Here is a 27852-nt window from a genome sequence, read left to right on the forward strand (position 1 = left end):
AGTATATACAAACAGCTGCTTTGGCAAATTGTTAGCAAGAATGCAAACCACGATCGGAGGGCTTAAGTAGCTCCTTATAGTTTATCTGAACATCCTTTTCTTCTGCCTGCCATATGTTGTCACATGGATTCGCTCTTTGTAATCCACTCCCCCCTCTCGTCACTTCAGTGGATTGGGGGGAAAATAATTTCGTTTGTCTGGCATGGGTACAATAGCTCAAATAAAAAACACCAACCATCCTGATTTGCAAAAGCATTACTTAAAACCCACATATTTCACACACACTGCTTCATCACCCACGAAGGCTGCGACTTCATTTAAAAACGGAGCAGCTGGAAGACTTTGTATACATTAAGCTCTTTGTCAGAGGCAGGAGACGGTACCAGAGGGAAGGAATCCCAAGTCTACTGCAAGGAGGGAGGGGGAGAAGCAAACCTTCATCGCTTTCTATTAACGATGAAAGATGAAGGAAAAATATATCCCCTGGTTGGTCACTGGAGCCTCCAGAACCACTCAGAAATATAAAAAAGGCTCAGGACAAAACCCTCTCCCCTTTCTTGCCGCCTGCGCAGCTCACGACAGGCTTCCCAAACACCGAAGCTGGGGTGCAAGGCATGATGGGTAGCGTTCCTTGGTTACTGTTGCTAGGGAGGGCCTAGCGCCCCCTCGCTGGACTCGAACCGGCGGAAAGTTTTTATTCACAAAGATGGTGAAGCAAACGATCCAGATTTATGCCCGGGTGAAACCTCTGGGCAGGAGGCAGCCAGCGGGGGTAGGTGCGGAAAACAACCGACCAGGGCAAGGAGCGAGTAGATATTTGGGGCGTGTGTGCGTGCGTGCACAAGAGGAAGAGGACAACAGAAGTCCCGATCTGGAGTTCTCTGTATGGGGTATCGAGGGGAAGGAATACCGACAGCAGGGAGCTCGAGGTGGTTGTGCATGTTTGCATATACTTAGGCAAGAAGGGAACGCACTTTGTAAGGTGGCCAGCCTAACCCTGTGGTATGGAAAATATTATGCTCACCGATGTGGCCCTTCCTTGCATACCCAGGGAATTGCTAATTGCCATTGTGGGCTGGTAGGTGAATTTCCTCTAGGCCAGGCAAGATTCTGGAGATTTTTGGTGGAGGGATCACTTGGGCATGAAATTGGGGTCACTGTGGATGGGCAGGTAATTGTGAGTTCCTGCACTGTGCAGGGGGGTGGACTAGAGACGCCTTCCAACTCTAGGATTCTATGAAGAGGTGCAGACGTGGCTGCTTGGAAAGTAGGTGTGCAAGCTGCATTTGGAAGGGGAGATGCACACGACCATTATGTGATTATTAATGAAGGTATCTTGAAGAGCTCATTTCTGGATAGTCATCCCATCATACCCATTCCAAAATACGAGCTTTCACTGGACAGTGAACATGCATGTCATCGTATCATACTATTCACAAAACTGTTTGTATAACATATGAACTTGAAACTCCATGACAAGAATTGTACCAAAAGTTTTAATTAAAATTAAGTAAGACATGGTCTCTATCCGTGGCATTATTCTCTAGGAGAAGAAGATGAGGATGAAGAGTTGGGTGTGTAGAAGAGGAAAAGCTGTAGAGGTTAAGAGCAGCAGCCTTTAATTTGGAGAACAGGCAGAAAATTAGCAAATCGTTGTCTTTTCAGTCAGGCCATGGGGATGGCACAGAATAGCATGATCATGTCAGATCTCAGACGGCTAAGCAGTGTTGACATTTTACCTAACTTGCATAATTTCAGAGACAAACATTTTAATTAAGATGCTAACAACTGTTCTTTTTTGTGAAAGTCAGTGAGCACCTCTGTTACTTTATTTTTCCACTGTGAGATGTGAGATGTCTGCACTTCCTTGTGATCAGAAGGCTGCTTCAACTCACTGCTCCTGTTGTGTTTAAGAACATTCTGAAATGGCCTATCAACTGTGTTCAGGGAAATGTTCATAGGATGTTGTTCTAAGAGTGGTCCAGACTTTCAGCTGATGTGTGTCAAGCTTTCTGTAGCCATGCTGTGTTCACTAAATATGGTATGCAGTTTTGTCCATGAAAAAGAAGAAGAATTGGTTTTATAATCTGCTTTTCACTACTGAATGGGGTCTCAAAGTGGACTACAATTACCTTCCCTTCTTCTCCCCACAATAGACATCCTGTGCAGTAGGTGGGGCTGGGAGTGCTCTGACATAATGGCTCTGAGAACAGCTCTAACAGGACTAATACTAGCCCAAGGTCATACTAGCTGTCTTCATGTGAAGGAGTGGGGAATCAATCCCATCCCTCCAGATTAGAGGGCTTTTAACTACAATACCATGATGGCCTCTATATCTGGGTATACCTCCCTAAATAACACAGATGTAACCCACAACCAAAATCATCTTTAATGTTAGTCCTTATATACAGTTTTATACGTATGGCTAGTTTGTGCAGTATGTGGGGAAAGCTGATATAATGGTATATTTCACAGACAGTATCTCCTGTGTATGCCTTACTAAATAACATATGTAACCCTTTCCTGGCAGTATAGTTTTCTTTAAATATGGCCCATGAACAAAATCATACTTTATTGGATGTTAGTAAGGATAGTTTATATCAATATTATTTCATCAAGCTAAAAGTAATTTACAGAGCTTACATGTGTTTTACAGATATATTCAGTTGGTGAAGATGAGACATCGACGTTCAATTTGGAGATTATTGTGCCCCGAGATTTAGCAGATGGATTTGTCAATAATAAACGAGAAAGCTACAAGTTCAAGTAAGTTAATATTCTTGAGGGTTTCTTTCTGTTTCATTTATTTTAGAGATTTTATATTGTTTAAATGACAGAACTTGATGATTTCTGTTGTATATATCACCAGTTTCCCTCTCTCCCTCCCCCAATTTCTATACTGAAGATATTAACTAGTGTGTGTGTGTAACTCTAGAGCAGTGGTCCCCAACCCCTGGTCCAGGGACCGGGACCGGTCCGTTGATCAGTCGGTACCGGGCCACGTCTCCTCCTTGTCCTCTTCCCCAGCTGCTGCCTCGGGGCTGCCCTGCCACTATGCTGCCAGCTCACCTCTGGTGCTCTCCAGTAGTCACTGTGGCTGGCGCTCCCCCTCGGCGTGGCACTGCGCAGCTGCTGCTGCTTACAGCGCCCCCAGCAGACAGTGGGAAGTCAGGGACGCCGGTGGGAAAGCAAGTGGAGCAGGGGCTCAGGTGGTGGCAACGTCTCTCGGCAAAAGACTACCCCCCCTGGGCCTGAGTAAAATTGTCAAGCATTGACTGGTCCCCGGTGATAAAAAGGTTGGGGACCACTGCTCTAGAGGTTGTGATGAGGTCTGGAGAAGCCCAGACCTGTTTCCTCTCCAACAAGCCTTCTGCTGCCCTCTGCCCTTTCACCAAAGCTCAACTACTAAGAGCCAGAAAAAGAGAGGTTGTTGACCATACAGTCCTACACGTTGAGTGCCAAGATTCCTTGGAATTAGCTGTCCCTTGGCTTCTGGAGCCCTTAATTTCCTAGCAATTTTGGTTCCCCTAATCTTGTTCCAGGACCTATGATGGTGACTATAACAGCCTTTTTCATCTCTACTACTAAATCCAGGTAGGCTTCAGAAGTAAAGGTTTGGGTTTATTGGTGATGGGACTGAACTAATTAGTACTGCTCTTTTTATTTGAAATAAATTAAATGAGGTGAAGGAGGTGGGGACCCTAGGGGGAAGTGACCATGTCCTCATAGAATTCCTTTTGAGATGGGGAGCCAAAGAAGCTTGTAGCTAGACGCGGATGTTGGATTTTTGTAGGGAAAACTTTAATAAACTCAGAGACATGATGAGTGTTATACCATGGACGAGAATGCTGGAAGGGAAGGGAGCATGTGAAGGGTGGGCGCTACTCAAACAAGAGCTATTGCATGCTCAATCAATGACTATCCCAGAAAGATGAAAACACTGCAGGAGCTCTAAGAAGCCTATTTGGATGAACAGAGAACTTCAAGAGGAACTAAGAAAGAAAAGGAAAATGTTCAGGAAATAGAGGGAAGGACAGAGCTCTAAAGAAGAGTACCTACAGGTTACTAGGCACTGTAGATCAATCATCAGAAAGGCCAAAGCTGAGAGTAAGCTAAGATTGGCCAGGGAAGCCCATTGTAAAAAGAAAAAAAATTCAGTTATGTGAGGAGCAAACGTAAAGTAAAGGAGGCAATAGGCCCACTGTTGGGTGCGGATGAACAAACTCTAACGGAAGATGCAGAGAAAGCAGAAAGGCTTAGTGCCTATTTTACATCTCTTTTTTCCCACAGGTCAAAGGGTTTAGGCACATCTAGAGATGGCAGTAGCCAAAGGATAGTGTCTGGGTGGCAGGTTAACATGGATAGAGAGGCTGTCGAGAGGGATTTAGCTGCACTGGATGAGTTCAAATCCCCTAGTCCGGATGAAATGCACCCGAGAGTGCTCAAAGAACTTTCCAGAGAACTTGCACAGCCCTTGTCCATCATCTTCAGGACCTCTTTAACGACTGGAGATGTCCCGGAGAACTGGAAGAGAGCAAATATTATTCCGATCTTCAAAAAAGGGAGGAAGGATGACCCGGGAAACTACAGACCAGTGAGTCTGACCTCTGTTGCGGGGAAGATAATGGAGCAGATATTAAAGGGAGCGATCTACAAAAATCTGGAGGACAATTTGGTGATCCAAGGAAGTCAGCATGGATTTGTCTCCAACAGGTCTTGTCAGACCAACCTGGTTTCCTTTTTTGACCAAGTAACAGGTTTGCTGGATCGTGGAAATTCGGTTGATGTCATTTACTTGGATTTTAGTAAAGCTTTTGACAAGGTTCCCCATGATGTTCTGATGGATAAATTGAAGGACTGCAATCTGGATTTTCAGATAGTTAAGTGGATAGGGAATTGGTTAGAGAACCGCACTCAAAGAGTTGTTGTCAATGGTGTTTCATCAGACTGGAGAGAGGTGAGTAGCGGGGTGCCTCAGGGCTTGGTGCTCGGCCCGGTACTTTTTAACATATTTATTAATAATCTAGATGAGGGGGTGGAGGGACTACTCATCAAGTTTGCAGATGACACCAAATTTGGAGGACTGGCAAATACTCCGGAAGATAGAGACAGAGTTCAACGAGATCTGAACACAATGGAAAAATGGGCAAATGACAACAAGATGCAATTTAATAAAGATAAGTGTAAAGTTCTGCATCTGGGTCAGAAAAATGAAAAGCATGCCTACTGGATGGGGGATACGCTCCTAGGTAACACTGTGTGTGAACGAGACCTTGGGGTACTTGTGGATTGTAAACTAAACATGAGCAGGCAGTGTGATGCAGCGGTAAAAAAGGCGAATGCCATTTTGGGCTGTATCAACAGGGGCATCACATCAAAATCACAAGATGTCATAGTCCATTGTATACGGCACTGGTCAGACCACACCTGGAGTACTGTGTGCAGTTCTGGAGGCCTCACTTCAAGAAGGACGTAGATAAAATTGAAAGGGTACAGAGGAGAGCGACGAAGATGATCTGGGGCCAAGTGACCAATCATAGAATCATAGAATCATAGAATCATAGAATCATAGAGTTGGAAGGGGCCATACAGGCCATCTAGTCCAACCCCCTGCTCAACGCAGGATTAGCCCTAAGCATCCTAAAGCATCCAAGAAAAGTGTGTATCCAACCTTTGTTTGAAGACTTCCAGTGAGGGGGCACTCACCACCTCCTTAGGCAGCCTATTCCACTGCTGAACGACTCTGACTGAGAAAAACTTTTTCCTGATATCTAGCCTATATCGTTGTACTTGAAGTTTAAACCCATTACTGCGTGTCCTTTCCTCTGCAGCCAGCAGAAACAGCATCCTGCCCTCCTCCAAGTGACAACCTTTCAAATACTTAAAGAGGGCTATCATGTCCCCTCTCAACCTCCTTTTCTCCAGGCTGAACATTCCCAAGTCCCTCAACCTATCTTCATAGTGCTTGGTCCCTTGGCCCCAGATCATCTTCGTCGCTCTCCTCTGTACCCTTTCAATTTTATCGATGTCCTTCTTGAAGTGAGGCCTCCAGAACTGCACACAGTACTCCAGGTGTGGTCTGACCAGTGCCGTATACAATGGGACTATGACATCTTGTGATTTTGATGTGATGCCTCTGTTGATACAGCCCAAAATGGCATTTGCCTTTTTTACCGCTGCATCACACTGCCTGCTCATGTTTAGTTTACAATCCACAAGTACCCCAAGGTCTCGTTCACACACAGTGCTACCTAGAAGCGTATCCCCCATCCAGTAGGCATGCTTTTCGTTTTTCTGACCCAGATGCAGAACTTTACACTTATCTTTATTAAATTGCATCTTGTTCTCATTTGCCCATTTTTCCATTGTGTTCAGATCTCGTTGAACTCTGTCTCTATCTTCCGGAGTATTTGCCAGTCCTCCCAATTTGGTGTCATCTGCAAACTTGATGAGTAGTCCCTCCACCCCCTCATCTAGATCATTAATAAATATGTTAAAAAGTACCGGGCCGAGCACCGAACCCTGAGGTACCCCGCTACTCACCTCTCTCCAGTCTGATGAAACACCATTGACAACAACTCTTTGAGTGCGGTTCTCTAACCAATTCCCTATCCACCTAACGATCTGAAAATCCAGATTGCAGTCCTTCAACTTAGGACCAAGCCCTATGAAGATAGGTTGAGGGACTTGGGAATGTTCAGCCTGGAGAAAAGGAGGTTGAGAGGGGACATGATAGCCCTCTTTAAGTATTTGAAAAGTTGTCACTCGGAGGAGGGCAGGATGCTGTTTCTGTTGGCTGCAGAGGAGAGGACACACAGTAATGGGTTTAAACTTCAAGTACAACGATATAGGCTAGATATCAGGAAAAAATTTTTCACAGTCAGAGTAGTTCAACAGTGGAATAGGCTGCCTAAGGAGGTGGTGAACTCCCCCTCACTGGCAGTCTTCAAGCAAAGGTTGGATGCACACTTTTCTTGGATGCTTTAGGATGCTTAGGGCTGATCCTGCGTAGAGCAGGGGGTGGGACTAGATGGCCTGTATGGCCCCTTCCAACTCTATGATTCTATGAGCCCAAACTTCATGGAGTTTTGGGCACAGCTTATATTTAGCTTGAAAGTCCTGAACCAGTGGAGCTTCTACTTCAAAGTCTTAAAATTGGAGTCCCCAACATGGTGTGCCCGGGTGCCATGGCTCCCGCTGACCTCTTTTCTGGTAGCTGTGAGGTTTTTTTGGAAGCAAGGCCAGTAGGGCTTTTGCCCAGCAAGGCTTCTGACTACTTAGAGATTTAATTGACTGTGCAGATATTTTAAAAATATAGCTTGGCAGCAGCTGCTACCACAGCACAAGGATCTGCATTGTGTTACTGAAGTTAAGCTGGGGTAACATTTTTTGGCTGGCTGTGCTCCTATGTGGCAGCTATTTTATTACTGCTCCTACCATGCGGTGTCAGAATTCCAAATTGGCCCACAGGTCCAAAAAAGAAATGTTGGTTGCTATACCACACTTTTCACTGCCCAAAGGAGTCTCAAAGCGGCTTACAATTGTCTTCCCTTCCTTTACCCACAACAGACACCCTGTGAAGCAGGTGAGGCTGAGAGAACTTCTGACAGGACTGCTGGTCAGATCAGTATTATCAGGACTGTGACAAGCCCAAGTCCAGTTGGCTGCATATGGAGGAGTAGGAAATCAAACCCAGTTCACCAGATTAGAAGCTGCTCCTCTTAACCACCCTGGCAGGTTGGGGACTCCTGTCTTAAATTATAATCACATCTCAAAAGACCCGAATTATAAATGTTCTCTTATGAGAAACAATTTCAATAGGGAGCATGCATTTAAAATTTTATATAGAGCATTGCTTTTGTAACATGGTCTGTTGCAAGTATAAAAATGCTCTAAAGTGCTAAATTTTAGCTATCCATTTGTATTAGGTAATGGAAGTAGCACACGATTGCTTATGAAATATTTGGTCCTTATCTACTACAGTAACTTTCTGACTTTTTTAAGAGAAGAAAGCAAAAATAACTAATGTTGATATGCTCTCTAATTCTAGGACTGCTTATACAAGTTTCTGCAGGGGGCCATTTGGAAGCTCTGATCCCCTTGACAGTAGTAAAGTACAGTTTTCTTTTTCTAAGCAGTATTATTTTTATGAGAGGATTTTATTGTTCCGATTTTGTGAAAGCAACAGTGTTTACAGTCTTTTGTGGATACAATAGCACAACAGCATAGTGTGGTAAAGACTACAGGGAAAACATTGTACCGGGTTATGTAAGTCTAGTGATGTAAACATTGACTTAGTTGTGAACAGATTTAAAAAAAAATGAATCAAGTAGCATTTTAATATTCTGTATGACTAATCATTTATAATTTAAAGATTTCAGAAAGTTTTTGATCAGGAAGCAAAACAAGATGAAATTTTTGAAGCCATTGCTAAACCGGTCGCAGAATGGTAAGTCTGATTCTTTTCAGTGAGCAACTGTGTGAGATTTTCCATTAAATGTATTGCTGCTAATCACCTCTGTCTTTGGATAAAAAGCTGTTTATGCATTCAGCGGTTTCTGTCAGGCAATGTTGTGCAAAGGGAAAAGTGTCAGACTAGGATCTGGGAGATCCCAGGCTGAATTCTCACTCTGTCACGAAAACTTTGCTGGGCCAGTCACGCACTGTCAACCTAACCTAGCTCAGGGGGTCGTTGTGAGAATAAAATGAAGAAGAGGAGAATGATGTGAACTGCTTGGGGTATAAAAAAGCAAAAGCAAAAGCACCTTTCTAAACGTTACTGGGTACTGACTGAGGTTAGAGGTAACTAAAGATCTGAAGCAAAGTAGGAAAGATATCCTGCAGATGGTTTCACATTTAGAGGCAATGTATTCTGGCAGTCCCCAAATCTTTACTTGCTCTCCCATCTTTGCAGCTGACCCACCTGGCTTGTTGGGGATTGGTCCCCTCCCCCCATTCCTATGTTATTGTTTTTGAATGGCCATCTGAAGGCTGTATATTAAACCCTTATTAGCTTATTGATGGGCCTGTTGATTTTGGAGAGCATTCTGTTGAGAATTGTTGAAATTATATCAAAATACATGGGATTTCTATTGCTATTACAAAAAAGGGACTGAGTTTATTGTATTTTATAGTGATAATTTTTATTCATTCAGTTAAAACATTTATGTCACCTTTTGACCCAGACAGGGTCCCCCAAGAAAGCAAACATCAGACATGAATATGTTTAAATATTAAAAATGACATTTAAAATGTGTTCATACGGGTAGCTGTGTTGGTCTGAAGCAGCAGAATAAAGTTTGAATCCAGTGGCACTAGTTTTAAGCAAGGTATAAGTTTTCATGTGCACACATATTTCTTCAGAGACAATGAAATGGGAGTCGCCAATTCATATTTATTTATTTTCATATTTATATACTACCACACTCCATTTGGACTCATGGTGGTTTGTAATAAAACAATAAAAACTAGTCCAATCCCTTTAAAAGTATACAATAAACATTGACATTAACATTAAAAGATGGCAATACAGAGTTCTAACCCCCCCCAACCTTTCCCACTGTCCGACTGGGGCCAAGAACTCTCTTTCATTGGGAGCAAGGGTCTTGATCTAATTGATGTTAAGGGATCTGCTGATGGTAACTCCAGGACCCTACCATGGCCTCAACCATATGCCTGGCGGAAGAGCTCTGTCTTGCTGGCCCTGTGGAATGCTGAAATCTCCTGCAGGGCCCATAGCTTGTCAGGGATCTCATTCCACCAGGTTGGGGTCAGGGCCGAAAAAACCCTGGCCCTGGTCATGGCCAGGCAAACGTCCTGGCAGCCCGGTCTAGCCAGCAAATTCATACCCATAGAGCAAAGTGCCCTATGGGGAACATAAGGAGATAGGTAGTCCCGCAGATAAGCAGGGCCCAAGCCACGTATAGCCTTCAAGGTTAAAACCAGTACCTTGAACTTGATCCAGAAACAGGCTGGTAACCAATGACGATGATGAAGTACTGGCTGAATATGGGCGAGTTACAGAAGTCTAACCTGGAACTGACCATTGCATGGATTACTGTGGCCAAGTGTTCGGAGGACAGGTAGGGTGCTAGTGCTTGAGGTAGATGAAAAAACACCACCCTGGCTACCCTTGTGACCTGAGCCTCCATTGAAAGGGAGGCATCAAAGATCACACCCAAATTCCTGGTAAAGTGTGAGCAATAAATTAACATGCAGCATAATGAAAATATTAAACAGATTCCAGAGTCAAATAGAAAAAACAAGCTTATTTTATAAAGTTACCATTTGTTAGAGTTCAATTCCAGGAAAAACGTATTGAAATAAATAAATATGTCAAAATGGTAGTGTAATTGGCAAATGTATCTTTAATTGTAGATTGCTGAGGCCCTACTCTTATGTTCCATTTGTCTCTTCCATGCTGTGTATTTTTTCCTTTTTCAGTTGTATGTGGATTCTATTTTGACTTGTTTCTTTTTTCCAAATATGGTTTTACACAATGTTTTGGAGAAATAAGAAAATATGTGTATTAGATAGCCAGTCCCACAGCCAGCAACATGACCTCTTCTTATGTTTATGTTCTTTCTAAACTATGTTGTAATTTACCCTTTGTTCTGAACTTATTATGCTTGTTTCAAAATAGTTAAGTAACACTTTTGTTCTGTTATTATCGGCAAAACTACAGGATGTTTTTGCTTGATGATAATTGCAGTAATATTGCAACATGGTTTATTATTTAAGTAATACTCAAATTCTAAGCAAAGTTTATATCTTGCTAAGGCTGTTGACTTAATGGAACTAAGAAAGGTTCCAGGGCCAGGGTTTTTTCGGCCCTGACCCCAACCTGGTGGAATGAGATCCCTGACACTGTTTAGGATTGCACTGTAAGTGTGCTTTGTAAGTATATGTTAAAAATAACTCCTGTGCAAATTTCTGTTGCACACTTACAACTGTGTTCATGTTCTAAAGTGCCCTTCACTGAGTGGTCCTTCTCTTGCAGTTATCTATATTTATCTTTTAGTTATCTAAAAAATCTATATTTCACTCTGTAATTTAGCAAGCTAGGATTTCTTTATTGTGTTAAAATAGTTTATTTACCATTTTGAAGTTATGTGATGATTCATAATAATGTTTTTGTTACCTTAAAAACCAAAGGCTGGCATTCTATTATGGCAGATGGACATATTCTTGAAGGGGGAAGTAAAGCTGGAAGTGGAGAGTAATCAGCTTCACTGATGTATTTCTAGAGAAGCAACACAACAGAAAACATCAGGGAAGTTTTTCATCAGCATTCCAAAGCTGCTTCTCATATGAAAACTAAATTTGATACTGCAACAGAATAAATCTAGAGCAATGTCAAAACAAGAGGGGAGGACATATTTGGTGCTAATTAGAAGTTTCTGGTGCCGTGCTGGCAGGGTGAAGATCTGAATCATTTTTCTATTTTTGTCTTTCTGCATCAGCAGTAACCAGGGTTTGCAAACCCATTTTGACTCCTGGTTTCATACTCTGGTTTATGAGGGTATATCAGTTATTTGGCACTGATGTGCACATTTAATTATGATTAAAGGAAACTGTGGGAGGAAAGACAGAATTCAGATGTGTGAGAGCCGAAGGGAGTCAGGGTGGATTATGGTATCCTACTGTTAGGAGATTGGAGACCAGTTCTAAGCAGACTTACTAGCATGTAAACTTCACTGAACTTAATAAGTGATTAAAATATTTCATTACTGTGGGAGTGATACATCTGCACTGGCCCTAAGTACTTTGCTTTTAAAATAAATAAATATTTATTTATTATGTGGGCCTACCCTTGCGCCTGTTCTGGAAGTTACAGCTCGTGCAAAATGTAGCTGCTAGGGTCCTCACAGGGACATCTTGGAGGGCCCATATCCAGACTGTGCTGAGGCAGCTGCATTGGTTACCAATTGCTACCCGGATCAGATTCAAGGCTTTGGTTTTAACCTTTAAGGCCCTCCGCTGTCTGGGACCCACATACTTGCGGGACCGCCTTGTGCCCTATGCCCCCCCGCAGGACCTTACGCTCAGCGGGTACAAATCTGATGGTCGTACTCAGTCCCTGGGAGGCCATCTGGCCTCAACCAAGGCCAGGGCCTTTTCGGTCCTGGCCCCTACCTAGTGGAATGAGCTCCCAGAAGAGCTATGGGCCCTGTGGGATTTACCAGCTTTCCACAGGGCCTGCAAGATGGAGCTCTTCCGCCAGGTCTTTTGTTCAGGCTGGAGATTGGGACCACCCCCACCAGGGTTACACTGGCGGTCGCTATTCCTTCCCCTTTGTTGGGACAAGTTGTATTTCTCGCCGCCACTTGAATCGGGTGGGTTGCTTGATTGGGCTGTTATTTTATGAGGATTTTATTGTATTAGGGATTTTATGTGTTTTTACGATATGTAACCCACTGCGAGCCTTCCGGGAGCAGCGGGCTATAACTCAAATAAATAAATAAATAAATAAAATTCAATGCACTGGGCCTAAATCATTGTGTAGGGGAATTCACTTGCATGAAAATTCTTTCTGTAAGTGGCAACCTAAGGTCCAACCCCATGGCTTGAATCTAATCCAGTAGGTTTTTTCGTAGGCATCTACATTTAATGAGGTACATTTTGGATACTCAAATATTATTTGTTTGCTTTCATTATATGTTGTTGTGTAGAAGAATGTGTATTACTGTTCTTTGCCTTCTCTCATTATTCATTGTTCATTGTCCCAGCTGTGGTGTTACATATCACATTTTCCATCCCCTTGAGCTTGTATTGTGGCTCGATTGAGTGCAGCTGCAGCATGTTGATTCTGGACATGTTGGTGCTTTTTGCTGGTATAGTAGGTTGCTGGGCAATCTAACTGTCAGACAGAATGCTTTCCAATACAGTGGCTGTATCAAAAGAAGCCTTTAAAGCCCCATTTATGCTACGTAAATACTGAAAAGAAAGATATTGTCAGGTTTTTTTGTTAGATCATTTAATGCTTTTGGTATTTCAGACCATAAATTCTTTGGAACAAGAATTGTCATTTAGTTTTATGTTTATACAGCATCTGGAACAGCACGTTCTAATCTGGAGTAGCATACTCTGTTTTATATATTATATCAAGAGATTTACTGTTGAGGTTTGTAAAGTTTTGTGTTATTGTACCTTAGTTTGAAGAATGTATAACCACAATAACTGTTTGTAAGACAAGTTTATCTTCTCTGGAATGTACAAATTAAGGTAAAAAAACAGATAGATTTTTAATGGATCTCAAGGGTATATTACAGTTATCCAAGTCTTGGGATGGGTATCTTGAAAATGCAGAGGATAAAAACTCTTTCCTTGAGAAAGTGGACTTGCAGCCTCTGGTTCCTTCTTCTGGCTGCAAGCTCCTATTGATGCTCTCGAGCCTGGCTTTCTAGACCTGAGAGCGCTGCTCCAGAGGAAACTAATTGGACCAAGCTGCAGAGTTCAGGATAAAGCATATTGAAAACAATGATGGTAGACTGGATCAACTCTCTGTAGGATTGTACTGTGGTAGATATTGGACCATTTGCTCTTTTTAATTGTGATATACCTCAAAAGGATATACTAGGATGAGGAAACCATGTATGCTGCCCTGAGCTCCCTTGGGGCATACCTGGTTGCAATTTTGGGGCAGGAAACCCCATGTATCCCTACTTTTATGTAAAGAGGCAAATTTCATCTGTTATGGGGTCATCTGAGACGACTAATTTCTCTGCAGCCAATGTAACAGAGTTAGGCAAAATTGGCTGAAGCTCAACCCTTCCAAGACAGAGGTCCTGTAGTTTGGTGGACTGGACCAGATCAGGAAGTGCGTCTTCCCACCTTGGCTAGGTTGCAGCTTAAGACAGCACACACAACAAGGAATTTGGGGGTGATATTGGATGCCTCCCTCTCAATGGAGGCCCAAATCACCAGGGTAGCCCAGCTGGCATTTTCCCATCTATGCCAAGTGAGGTTACTACCATCCTACCTGTCCTGGAACCACTTTGCCACAGTAGATCCAAGCAATGGTCATTTCCAGATTAGATTTCTGTAACTTTCTCTATGCATTCCTTCCCTTATCCTTGACCTGGAAATTGCAGCTGGTACAGAATGCAGCTGTTAGGGTTCTCTCTGGAATGTCTTGGAGAGCCCACATCTAGCCTGTGCTGAGGCAACTGCATTGACTTCCAGCTGTTTACCAGATCAAGTTTAAGATTTTTGTTGTAACCTTTAAGGCTATCCATAGTCTGGCCCCAATTATCTGTGGGACCGTCTTACTCCCTATGTAGTCTGCAGGGCATTGTGTTCTTTGACATCCCATTGGTTGGAGATCCCTTTGTAATCAGTGCAACCATGCCCCTGAAATGTAATCAGTGCTACCAGACCCTGGATTATAACCAGTAAAAACCAAAACCCTCTGGATTGTATTCCATGGTGCCAGAAACCCTGGATCAGCACCTATAATAACAGATCTCATTGTGGGACAAGAATAGCACTAGTGTGCTTCTTCAATCAAGACTTTGGACTCTGGATTTTGGACATTTGCTCTGGCCTAGACATAAGGAAAAAGTCAGGCCAGCCTTTCTTTGCAGAGTATCAGTGAAGCTTGACATGACTGTCTGACCTCATGAACCCAGTATCCCTGCATCCGTGGGAAACATGTGTACAGAGCTGGCAGCTTCAAAGAACATCCTCCTTCCTGATACCCCACCCCACTAAACGGTCAGATCTGAGAAGAAAATTCTTACCTCTGAAATCCCCTTCCTACTGAATCAGTTCCACATAGCTTGTAAGACAGAGCTCTTCCACTAAATGTTTGGTTGAGGTTGGAGGGGGACAGCAATGAAGATCACCCCCCCACACCTCTACTGGTACATTTAGTTGGACCTGGGCACTGCAAAGGTGGGGGAAGGTTTTGGTTTGATTGGGGTTTCTGAATTGGGAGTGTGGGTGGGAAGGGAATTTTAATAGATTGTTTTATGCACAGTTGTGAGCCACCACGAGCCAGCTGGCCTGGGAACAGTGGCCTATAAGACTGATAGACAGACAGATTGATTTACTCTGGCTTTCAAATAGAGAATATAGACTAATTAGCTTTTTAATGATTAATCTTATAAAACTGTTAGCTCCAGATATCTATAGGATCTATCAGAATGAATTCTTTACAACCGTTAATTTTCTGATAGTACAAATAAATTATTTGTGAGTTCTGTTCTTTGAACTAATACCAGCAAATGACATAGGAACCATCAAATAGTGGTTATCTTTTGTTGAAAAAAAGAAATAATTCTATTAGACAAGATGTTAGAAAATACAAGCATGTGAAAGTTAACACTATAGCTGTTGCAAAAACAAGTGCCAGAACAATCAAATATTCAACCATTTCTTCAACATATTAGGATAACTAAAATTTTAAAGCAAACCAGATTTTGGATTATTGACCTAACTGCTTTTAATTTTTTTTCTATAAACACAAATCCATGACACATGCAAAAATCTCGCCTAATCTCTTCTGAGAGTCCCATCCAGGAAAATATGGTTTGCTTATCGCATCAGTGCATTTATATAGAAAAATAGCAATTATGCTAGATGTTCTCTAACTTAACTATGTGATCATCTAGCTAAATGACTGAATCTTAATTATTGATGAGATAATCAAGCAGTTCAAATACATTTAAATGATTAGAAGCCCAAATGTTACAGTTTATTAAAAGGTAATAAATCTAGTATTTATGCAACTTTAAAAAAACTAGCTTTCAGTGTTAAAGGAGAAACCTTATGAAGTCATAGTTGATCAATGGCTGAACCTGGCTGGAGCTCACAAATTCAGGAAAATATGCATAATCAGCAAGAAAATGTGTGACATTATCAAATGCTTTTGCACTAAAGACCCATTCACAAAATCACAGTCCATGTCACTGCCATGAGGACTTTGAAATGTGTGTTGAGAGTTCTGTGATTCCCAGGAACATGCAGGCCAATTTGGAACAAGACCTTGGTGAGTATGGAGAAAAACTTCAGTTTCCTCTCTCAAGTCATTTCTGTGACCTGAAATGGCCTTCGGAAACTTACGTGTAACCGTCATTGCATCAAGAAAATACCACGGAGGGGAAGGGTGAAGCTGCTTCTCCATGTGTATCCAAGTCTGTTTTGATCCAAGTCTGGCCCCCAAGTGCTTGGGATGCACAGAATCTGCAGTGTATATGTATCCAAAGTCTTCGTATTGTCCTCAAGAATTTTGTATGGTATGAATGAGCTCTAAATTGCAGACTTATTTTATTGCTGCATTTAAGGTAAGATGCTGATGGTGAGGCCTCAAGAAATGTAGCTGGAACTTTTCAGATTTAGCAGCAAGCAATGGCCCTCACAGAAAGAACAAGCAGCCCAGAACTCTAGTGCCAGTTGCAGCTGGTACCATCTTAATACTGCTTAATGTCCTAAGCCTTGTCATAGATACTCCCCCCCTCCCGAGTGCCAGTACATACTAAGCTAAGTAGAATATACAAGGCATTCTAGTATTCAATAGCTGGCTGCATAAACATGGAGGTTTGAAGTGGAAGCAGACTATTAACTCTTCCTGAAAAGTTTGCTTCATGATTTAACTGTTGAATTGGAAGTATCCAGTCCCTGCAGTGACAGGTGCATGTGCTATCCTCTGTTTAGAAGAATGACTCACATCAGTTGCCATTTTTGTTAAAGTGGAATGTGAATGAACTTGAATATGGATTGTAGCTGGGATTCCCAGATCAAAATAATACACCTCCCTGACTTGGGAGTCAATAAACACTAGCCTTCTTGGAAATTTTCAGTGGTTGAGAAACAATAATGTACTGGAAGAAATGATTTTTCTTGATCTTTTTATATCCTTTGGTGCATATGGTAAGTGGTGGTCATGCTCCAGAACAGGCAGGCATGCATCACATCTTTATTCCTATTAATGTAGGTGACTTGACATAATGGTCTGTAAGATCTATTTACAGGATGGTGGGTGAAGAAAATAACACCCTTTTTGAATGCCAGTTTGACATGATTATAGGGTTTTTATTTAGCATGCTTTGGGTTTGCTTTCTTTCTTCCTTTTTTAAATTTGGTAAAAAATTATGTATCAGAACTGCAGTGATTAAAGTCTCTCTTTAAAAGGCTTTCAGCTGTGGAACACAGATCTGGTCTTGTATGAGGATCTGTTAACTTTCTATTAAATTGCTATTATAGCGTACAGTATCTTAAGATTCATTTTGACATAAATTGCATACTTTCCTGCTATTAAAGTTACATATAAATTACAGTATAATGTGTGGAATTTTACCCAACACTTGGTATATAACATTTCACTCCAAAATTGCTTCAGTTTTACAAGCTTACATAGTTTTAAACAGTTCAAATTAAACAAGAATTGTCACACCTCTTTTTTTCAGGCCAATTGTCATAAATTTCTATAGGGACTGATGTATCCTGTATGTTTTTGTGGTGGGAAAAAATAGTGCTGCTAAAAATATGTAAATTGATATAGCTATGAAATTTATAAACTTTACTAAATTGGTTTTATATTGCATATCTGGCATATGCATAAAAAGTAATACTGAGACATTGTTTATTTTTATCAAACCAGTTTTTATCTCTGAATGAGAACATGTTTAAGTGCAGCTCTTCTCCAATGGGAAATATTGTCTGAAAAAGAAAGTTTACCCTCCATTTAATCCTAAATGTTGGGACCAAACGTTGGGAACTTGCCAGCCCTTTGCCAAATTTAATTGAGCATCTATGAGGGATAGGGGGTATTATCAAAATATTCTAGAGACTGCAGTTTCTTTCACAGATTGTTTTCCCTAAAGAAGAGCTAGCGTATGCCATGCCATCCTAGGCATAGTCAATAAATCTAGAGAATGTAAATCTGTTTAGGACTGCATTTTTAAAAAAAAGAAGCCTGTGTACACCATTGTTACATGAACAGTCCTTCATTTAAATGGTCAGTTATTGGGATTACACCATTAATTACTTCAGTTAGAATGAGTATCAAGGACTCAAGCTTGGGTCCCTCTGAGCCACTAGTAGTGGCCCACTAGTAGTGGCCTACCACCCCTTGTGAAAGCAAGTAGTGCTTAGACATATGGTTCTTTAAGGTTATCTACACACAAGAAACCAGATATTTGTAAAATATATGAAGATTTCTTAAATACTTTAATAAGAGATCACTAGGCAACACAACCTCTACAATCCTGCAATAATAAAATACACTTCACTACCTGGTGTTAGACCACACACCTTTTAAGCTAGAGGCTTAAGCGTTGTGTACATAGCAATATCACAGTGAGAATTGGCATAATCGGAGCTGCTGCCCAGTTGAATCAAAGTTAGCATGACTTCCCTCTTGTATGTAGCTCAATTATAGTCTCTGGCCATCTGGCATTGGTGGTCTCTGAAACCCAATCAAGGAGCCTGCTTGATAGAACCGTCCAGAAGATGATGACATCCACTCCTGCTTCCCCCCTCCTGTCTAGTTACAAAGATGAACACAGGTTCATATAATTAGCCAATTACCACATTCTTGAATGTGGCCTTGAAAGACATAAGGATGGTACAGACAGGGAAGCCCAATTATGACTGCCTAAACTTCATGTTAACCGGTTGGGGGGGGGGGCAGATCACAAAGATTTATTATTTATTTATTTTTATTTTTAATTTATTAATGTGATTTATTTCCCACCACTCCCAAGATAGCTCGTGACAGGTTACAAAGTCCTCAATAAAACCTCCCATTAAAAGGACATACAAAAATTACAACATGGTGAACAAGGCCCCTAGTTTTCTTTGTGCCCCTAGTGATTGCAGACAGAGCTGCATTATTAAAAGTAAAATAAATGGAAAGACATTAGGCTGGATGCAGTATGATGCTGCCTTAGAGGCCCTGCCATTAACAGTCTGGCACACTTTTGTGAAGTTTTCGACATAAAATTTTGTTTTAAAAAGGTTTGCTGTAAATTTGTTTGAGCAGGGTCTCACTCTCAGATTATGAGTCTTTGTGTGTGCTTTGTTTGAAATACCAGAGGGAATTAACAGTCACCAGTTTAACAGCTCAGGAGCATTAGAGAAGGAATTCTGGCTTCTAGTTCCTTTTTAATGTGTAGTGCCTATTGTCAAATGGGACCAGGAAACTGTGGTTCCTTGGTACTCTCTTTCCTGTGCATAACTTTTCCCCAGTATTGTTAGTTTTTTTTCTAGTGAAGTTCTAATGAGTGCTTGAAATGTGTTTGTGTGAAAGAAACTGACGGACTCTGTTCCGAGGTTTTGCTTGCTCCAGAGGGTTACTAGGGGAAAGAAGGAATGTGTTAGGTTTGGATGTGTCAGATCAATCAGGCAAACCTAGGAGGAGAGAATTCTAATATAACTGCATCCAGCCCTGAACTTACCAGGAGCCCAGGATGTGGAGCAGACCACACTGGAACCTCTGACCACAGCCATCAAATATTCCGTTCCTTGAGTAACTCTGTGAGTGGACCAGACAAACGCAAAGTGGGTAGGAGATGTTGGCAGACAAAATTCCGGGCCCTGCACAACCCCATCTAATGCTGGGAGAAAGACCAGATGCAGGAAGTTCTAGGGCCATTCCGCACTCGTCCAAAATTGCACAATGGTTGCAAATTGAAATCGCTACTGTTTTGCTGTTATGCACAACGTCATTGACAATCTGCAACACTCCTGAAACCGATCCGCAAAAAGCGCTTCATTGTAGCGCTTTCAGGGAAATCCCAAAAAGTGGATTCACCCTCCAGAAAGCGCTACACTCTTGCAACCAATCTGCAACACTAGCGGGAAAGTTCTCTGTGTTACCATTGTTGCGGTTTCTGCAAAGTCCCTCCCCCTAGCTCTCTCCTCTGATCTTCCGGCGAAGTGGTCGCCATTTTTTTTTCTCGGAGCGAGCGGAGATCAACGCACCGTCGAGCCTTCGTTTACCCAGCGAGGCTTCCCTGGCTGCAGTCCCTCCCCAGAGCTGTTTTAAGTCACCAAGCAACACACAGCCCCGTTTGCTGGTTTATTTTCCCTTTATTTTTCACTCTATTTTCGGCCGAAAATCGCGACCGTGCGGGGGGGGGTATTTTTTTCACTTGGGGGGAGCGTGGCAACGATGAAACACCACCTGCTACCTAGATGGGTCTCTCCATTGCAACGAATCAACGCAGATTTGTTGCAACGTGTTTTTTTTTTTACTTCCTTAAAGGGAAAGGGGCTTTTTGGGATCATGATAACGGCCGCCCATTGGCTGCTTGACGGCCAGGGCCAGGACGAGCTCAGCAATATCGCTTCCTGGCTAGTGATTTTTGCAGAGACTGGAAACCTGTGGGAAACGATAGAAACGCAACTGGTTTCCACTACAAAGCCAGGTATGCATAACGACCAATTTCACTATTTAAAATGGCGTTTTTTCAACCCGCAACCAATTTGCCACATAGATCCTGGTGCGGAATGGCCCCTAGTATTAAGGCATCTCACCAAGGCAGACTTCCTAGGACTGGCCAAAATAAAGGTTGCACCCAATGAGCGTCTGTGGTCTCCTTTTGCTTTCTTGTAATGGCTTAATCTCATAGGAAGTGGGGGCAGGTGAGGGTGTCGGCATAGCCAAGAGGGCCTGCTTCATAAAGGCTAGATACTTAGGCCAAGAAGGAACTGTTCTTGCTTTCTCTGGCTAGAAGGGTAAGTGAGGGGAGAGGAAGAAGAGCTGGGTGACCTTTGCCTTTCCAGCCAATCCTGGTGAAACTACAGAGTTGCTCAAGGTTCTACTGAGATGCACAGATTCTGTAGTTGAAAACTAAGGCTTAGAAAAGACAGGGAGATTTGTGGGCGTTAATATTTGCTTTTGTAGAATTTCATACAGCTGTCATAAGAGTCCCAGCTTTAAGGGTGGGAAAAGTTGCATTTCCTTTCCTACAACTATAATGCAAAGGCAGATGAACTGGTGGTTTGTTCATAAAGTGAAAATTAAATGGATGTCAAAACAAAAATTTAAAGAACAATAAAAAACACAACTACCTTCTTATGTTTTGTGATAAGAGCACAATGTCCAGAAAAGGATATCCAACTAATCCTAAAAGTTGACACAACTGTTTTACTCTAATCATGCTTTTAGATACCTGTGGATAAAAGTGGTATCTTACAAAGGTGGAATGTCTGTGCAGTAAGTAGGCAGAAACTGAATGCTTCAGAAAACTGCTATCTTTCTTGTGAGCAGATGCTGGCTTTCTTTGGCATCTTGTTGTGTGCATTTCTTTGACATTTTGCTATTGCAGATTATACTGAGCCATCTGGCAACTGCTTAGGCTTCCAGATAAATGAGTTGGAGGCCCTTTGCCTTTCTCATGGCACCAAACTAGTAGCTGACCTACACATGGCCCCTTCCTCTGGAATAAGAACAGGAAGGTTTTGCTTTTCTTAGCTTGACTTATTTATAACTTCATAAATGGAGTATACATAAATGCTTCTTTTACATAACCATGTTTTGAGACTTTGAGCTGAGCAAATCCAATAGAATGCATCTTATCTGGATAATAATTCTTTCTTGATCACAGTGTTGCAATTGATATGCTTATAAGTTACTGTTAATTTTATGGTGAAATGTTATCAGAGATACATTATTGCAAATTGCAGCTGTTTTATGTGCACAGCTCTGTCTCTTCCTTTTATAACTCTTTCTAGAATGAGAGGGAGATGCTGGCTTGTAGGAATACTTTGAAGACATCACCAGATTATCTCAAACAATGCTAGATGGTCTAAAGCAGCCTTTTCAACTTTTTTACCGTTGAGAAACCCCTGAAACACACAGGCTTCTAGAAACTCCAAAGTGACACAGAATATGTTTGGGAAGCAGAACTGTGCACATGCCCACCAGGGGCCCCTCCCCTTCACATCTCCTCCAGGCCCATTGTTGGTCATGGGAAGGCGGGGTGAGATGACCATATCTGATCAAATCACTCGATAAATGTTTAACAAAAATTTTAAAATATATAAAAATTAATTAACTCCCACTCCTTCAGGAAACCCTTCCAGGGCCATCAAGAAACTCCATGGTTTTGTGAAACCCTGGTTGAGAATGCCTGATCTAGGCCTATTATGCACGGGCGGCGAAATGGCGGCATGGAGAACGTGGAGGAGGAAGAAGCGAAGCAAACCACTTACGCACGGGACGGAACGCAACGGCGGCAAAACCTAGAGTATCCGATTATGCACATGGCTGCTCTGTAGCCGCTTCTGGTTGCGCCCTGGTCTCAGGAAGCTCCACTTCCTTCCGCATCTTGCTAATGCGGCTTTTTCAGCAGCATACATTGACTCTGCGCCCGGTTGCTGCCTGCAGCGTGCATAATTGGTTATTTTATCCACCGCCATTCCACCCCGAATGCGGACCTTCCACTCTGTGCCTAATGGGCCCTAAAGGTGGCATGTCCTAAGGAAAAATTCTGTCCAGAAAAAAATAGCATAAAATGCCCATTTAAAAGGTAAAGGTATCCCCTGTGCAAGCACTGGGTCATGTCTGACCCTTGGGGTGATGCCCTCTAGTGTTTTCATGGCAGACTCAATACGGGGTGGTTTGCCAGTGCCTTCCCCAGTCATTACTGTTTACCCCCCAGCAAGCTGGGTACTCATTTTACCGACCTTGGAAGGATGGAAGACTGAGTCAACCTTGAGCTGGTTGCTGGGATTGAATTCCCAGCCTCGCGGGCAGAGCTTCAGACTGCATGCCTGCTGCCTTACCACTCTGAGCCACAAGAGGCTCTTAAAATGTCCATTAGTAGGAACATATTTGTCATGATCAATTAGTTCTTCTGATTTTAAAGCTTTCATTAACAAAAGCAGTCTCTAACCCTTTTTACTGCAGAGATATAAAGGGGAATTAAGGCTAGGAATGCAGCGAACTAGTTAATCCCAGTGAGAGATCATTATAAAGTTATAACTCTACAACAATTATTACACTACAGCAACAATAAATCCAGTGGTGTGTGGAAGTTATAGCTGCTGGGGAAGAAAATGCCATTGATATTGGCAGGACTGGAAAAATCCCCACAACTGCAAATGTGCTTTGGCTATGATCTTTTCAAAATGTGCAGCGAACCCATCCTGGGAATGGTTACAGCAAATCAGGGGGAAACCTGGAAAGTGGATCAGTAGGGAATTATATGATGTGGATACTTCCCAATGGTCAACTCCAATTTGGATGCCAAACTGTAACAATACCTCTGCAGGGGAGCAAGTGTTCATTTCTAATTGTTGTCCAACTAGTACACCATACTAGATTATTCCTACATAAACCTCCAAGTATATTTGTTCTTCATGTGTCTTGCTTAGTTTTGACATTTGATCTGGCTTCTGCCAACCTCCAGGTTATTGGTTCAGTAGGGACAAGCAGTTCATTTCCTCTTTGAAGTGCTCTTGTCTTTCAACAAATTATGTTGGAAGATTATGGCTGTTGGTAGGAACAGATTGAGCCTCTTGTGGCACAGAGTGGTAAGGCAGCCGTCTGACAGCTTTGCCCATAAGGCTGGGAGTTCAATCCCAGCAGCCGGCTCAAGGTTGACTCAGCCTTCCATCCTTCCGAGGTCGGTAAAATGAGTACCCAGCTTGCTGGGGGGTAAACGGTAATGACTGGGGAAGGCACTGGCAAACCACCCCGTATTGAGTCTGCCAAGAAAACGCTAGAGGGCGTCACCCCAAGGGTCAGACATGACTCGGTGCTTGCACAGGGGATACCTTTAGGAACAGATTTACTTTCTGTTTCCCTTATGAATTGATTGTGGCTTCTTTCTACCCTTTCCTCTTTATTTTGCCTTCTTTGTCTAGGTATCTGAGCTGAGGTGATTATGCTGTTGGTTAGTGATATAATTGGGGGGGGGGGGGAACAGCTCTTAGACATGCATTTTGAAGTTCACCAGAGTGCCTAATTTTTAATTGTACTGTGTGTCACAGTGCTGTGTGTTTGGTTTAATAAACCCTTTCATCTAAAACACATAAACAATGCTCATTGATGTCAACAAAAGTTTCTATGGCTGCAAAACTACAATGTAAATGAATCCCATCTTAGAGCATTTATATTAGTTATCCATGAATAATGTGTAATGAATAATATGTTGTATATCCATTTTAGTGCTCTAGCAGGCTACAATGGCACTATATTTGCTTATGGACAGACAGGAAGTGGCAAGACATTTACCATTACTGGGGGCGCAGAACGTTACAGTGATCGAGGCATCATTCCAAGGACTCTTTCATATATTTTTGAGCAGCTGCAAAAGGTAGAGGACATCTTCTCTGCTCTTTCTTTAATACAATTCAGTGATGATGATATAAGTGAAATAATCTGACTGTGATATGTGAATTAAGTATATCCTATGCATTCCTTCACCATAATCTTACTGTATGTGGATTTTACCCTAACCTAATTTTGTTTAAATAGCTAAATATATTTAGATTGTTTTAAAATATTAATCTTAAATATAATCAAAATACAAAGTCTACTATGTTCAGATTAATTGATGTTTATTGTGTTTGGGTTTTTAGAAATGTAGGGTATTTTATCAACAGTTGTGGGAGTAGTAGTATGGGTTGATTGGTGCAGTTGGGCCAGAGGGTGCCACATTCTGGATGTAGATGTGTATATACAAGAAGATTATATAGGATTGCTACAGCTAGAAACCTGTCAATGGACAGGTCAAACCTATAGATGCTAGAGATTTAGAAGAAGAGTTAGTGTTATACCCCACTTTTCACTGCCTTAAAGAGTCTTAAAGCAATTTACAATTGTTTCCTTCCTCTCCCCACAACAGACACCCTGTGAGGTAGGTGAGGCTGAGAGAGCTCTAAGAGAAACTGCTCTGTGAAAACAGCTTCTAACAGAACTGTGACTAGCCCAAGGTCACCAGCTGGCTGCATGTGATAGAGCAGGGAATTGAACCCACTTCACCAGATTACAAGATGCCGCTCTTAACCAAGCTGATGTAGTAGTAAATTGTTGTTCAAACAAGAGCGATAAGCCTTTGACAGAAAGAGCAAAACATCAGGAAAATGGATGCCAAATAAAGAAGTTGGGTAAAGCTAGGCTGAAAAAGAGGATTTATAAGAACAAAGAAGGGGAAAACAATCTTGCACTACAAGACTATGATGGATTCCTGGTCTGCAGAAGGCTGTTTTATAGAATCATAGAGTTGGAAGGGGCCATACAGGCCATCTAGTCCAACCCCCTGCTCAACGCAGGATTAGCCCTAAGCATCCTAAAGCATCCAAGAAAAGTGTGTATCCAACCTTTGCTTGAAGACTTCCAGTGTGGGGGAGCTCACCACCTCCCTAGGCAGCCTATTCCACTGCTGAACTACTCTGACTGTGAAAAACTTTTTCCTGATATCTAGCCTGTATCGTTGTACTTGAAGTTTAAACCCATTACTGCGTGTCCTCTCCTCTGCAGCCAACAGAAACAGCATCCTGCCCTCCTCCAAGTGACAACCTTTCAAATACTTAAAGAGGGCTATCATGTCCCCTCTCAACCTCCTTTTCTCCAGGCTGAACATTCCTAAGTCCCTCAACCTATCTTCATAGGGCTTGGTCCCTTGGCCCCAGATCATCTTCGTCGCTCTCCTCTGTACCCTTTCAATTTTATCTACGTCCTTCTTGAAGTGAGGCCTCCAGAACTGCACACAGTACTCCAAGTGTGGTCTGACCAGTGCCGTATACAATGGGACTATGACATCTTGTGATTTTGATGTGATGCCTCTGTTGATACAGCCCAAAATGGCATTTGCCTTTTTTACCGCTGCATCACACTGTCTGCTCATGTTTAGTTTACAATCCACAAGTATTCCAAGGTCTCGTTCACACACAGTGTTACCTAGAAGCGTATCCCCCATCCAGTAGGCATGCTTTTCATTTTTCTGACCCAGATGCAGAACTTTACACTTATCTTTATTAAATTGCATCTTGTTCTCATTTGCCCATTTTTCCATTGTGTTCAGATCTCGTTGAACTCTGTCTCTATCTTCCGGAGTATTTGCCAGTCCTCCCAATTTGGTGTCATCTGCAAACTTGATGAGTAGTCCCTCCACCCCCTCATCTAGATCATTAATAAATATGTTAAAAAGTACCGGGCCAAGCACCGAGCCCTGAGGTACCCCGCTACTCACCTCTCTCCAGTCTGATGAAACACCATTGACAACAACTCTTTGAGTGCGGTTCTCTAACCAATTCCCTATCCACCTGACTATCTGAAAATCCAGATTGCAGTCCTTCAATTTATCCATCAGAACATCATGGGGAACCTTGTCAAAAGCTTTACTAAAATCCAAGTAAATGACATCAACCGAATTTCCCCGATCCAGCAAACCTGTTACTTGGTCAAAAAAGGAAACTAGGTTGGTCTGGCAGGACCTGTTGGAGACAAATCCATGCTGACTTCCTTGGATCACCAAATTGTCCTCCAGATGTTTGCAGATCGCTCCCTTTAATATCTGCTCCATTATCTTCCCCACAACAGAGGTCAGACTCACTGGTCTGTAGTTTCCCGGGTCATCCTTCCTCCCTTTTTTGAAGATCGGAATAACATTTGCCCTCTTCCAGTCCCCCGGGACATCTCCAGTCCTTAAAGAGGTTCCGAAGATGATGGACAAGGGCTGTGCAAGTTCTCTGGAAAGTTCTTTGAGTACTCTCGGGTGCATTTCATCCGGACCAGGGGATTTGAACTCATCCAGTGCAGCTAAATGCCTCTCGACAACCTCTCTATCCATGTTAACCTGCCACCCAGACACTGTCCTTTGGCTATGGCCATCTCTAGATGTGCCTAAACACTTTGACCTGTGGGAAAAAACAGATGTAAAATAGGCACTAAGCCTTTCTGCTTTCTCTGCATCTTCCGTTAGAGTTTGTCCATCTGCACACAACAGTGGGCCTATTGCCTCCTTTACTTTACGTTTGCTCCTCACATAACTGAAAAATCTTTTCTTGTTACAATGGGCTTCCCTGGCCAATCTTAGCTCACTCTCAGCTTTGGCCTTTCTGATGATTGATCTACAGTGCCTAGTAACCTGTAGGTACTCTTCTTTAGAGCTCTGTCCTTCCCTCCATTTCCTGAACATTTTCCTTTTCTTTCTTAGTTCCTCTTGAAGTTCTCTGTTCATCCAAATAGGCTTCTTAGAGCTTAGAGCTCTAAGAAGGTATGAAGGTACCCCTGCAAGATATAGCCTGAGAGTAGGAACTTGGCACCACATAATAGATGAGTGCTTTGGTATAATTATGCAAATATGATTTTTCACAGCAGCTCCCATTGCTTGGTCTTATCCTGACAGGGATCCAGGGCCTAGGCAGTCAGAGTAAATGGAAACCTACAAAAAGCTGAGATTCTGAAGTGGCAGATACATAGCTTGTTTTGAACACCTCTCCTATTTTCTGCTATTGGTTGTGGGGGATCCTGGCCAGAAGGAGCTTTCAGGAAAGTTAGTCAGAGGCGTAACTAACTCAATTTGAGATCAAGAAAGAAAACCGTCAACAAGCAGTGTGCTTCAGATTACTGCTGGAACAACAAGAAAAGAAGTTATACAGAAAGATGAGTGTATCAAGCTCCACCTTTTTTGAGGAAACCACTTACAATCAAAGGAGCTGTGCCCACTTTAAAGTAGGACTGGAATGTGTCCTGTTAGTCCTGACCTTGACATGGTGCTGGCAGAAAATCTTCCTAAGTTTTAGGTAGTTATACAGGGGAGACCTCTAAGTCTCAGGATACCGGCATAGCTGCCATCTCAGGGAACAAGGTCAGGACCTGAATTTTCTTATGTATTCCTATTCTTCCTACATGATGGTCTGGTATGAGACTTCATGCAGCATATTCTATCCATC

The 27852-nt window shown here is 42.3% G+C and overlaps 1 protein-coding gene across 5 annotated transcripts in view; it reads left to right on the forward strand.

Annotated features, from left to right (window-relative positions):
• The first annotated feature begins 654 nt into the window (after positions 1 to 654).
• KIF6 (kinesin family member 6) overlaps positions 655 to 27852 on the forward strand; it is a 214631-nt gene continuing 187433 nt past the window's right edge. For 4 of the 5 annotated variants that reach the window (XR_013231806.1, XM_077341917.1, XM_077341926.1 and 1 more), the window contains exons 1-4: positions 655 to 772; positions 2657 to 2766; positions 8375 to 8449; positions 24122 to 24269. Coding sequence is in view for 4 of the 5 variants with exons in the window: in XM_077341917.1 (XP_077198032.1) it covers positions 707 to 772; positions 2657 to 2766; positions 8375 to 8449; positions 24122 to 24269 (399 nt within the window). In the remaining variant the exon portion in view is untranslated. Of the gene's footprint in view, positions 777 to 2656; positions 2767 to 8374; positions 8450 to 24121; positions 24270 to 27852 lie in introns of all 5 variants that reach the window. The other variant, XM_077341951.1, reaches the window with a different exon arrangement.

This window comes from Paroedura picta, chromosome 1 (assembly GCF_049243985.1).
Source record: "Paroedura picta isolate Pp20150507F chromosome 1, Ppicta_v3.0, whole genome shotgun sequence".
Classification (NCBI taxonomy): Eukaryota; Metazoa; Chordata; class Lepidosauria; order Squamata; family Gekkonidae; genus Paroedura; species Paroedura picta.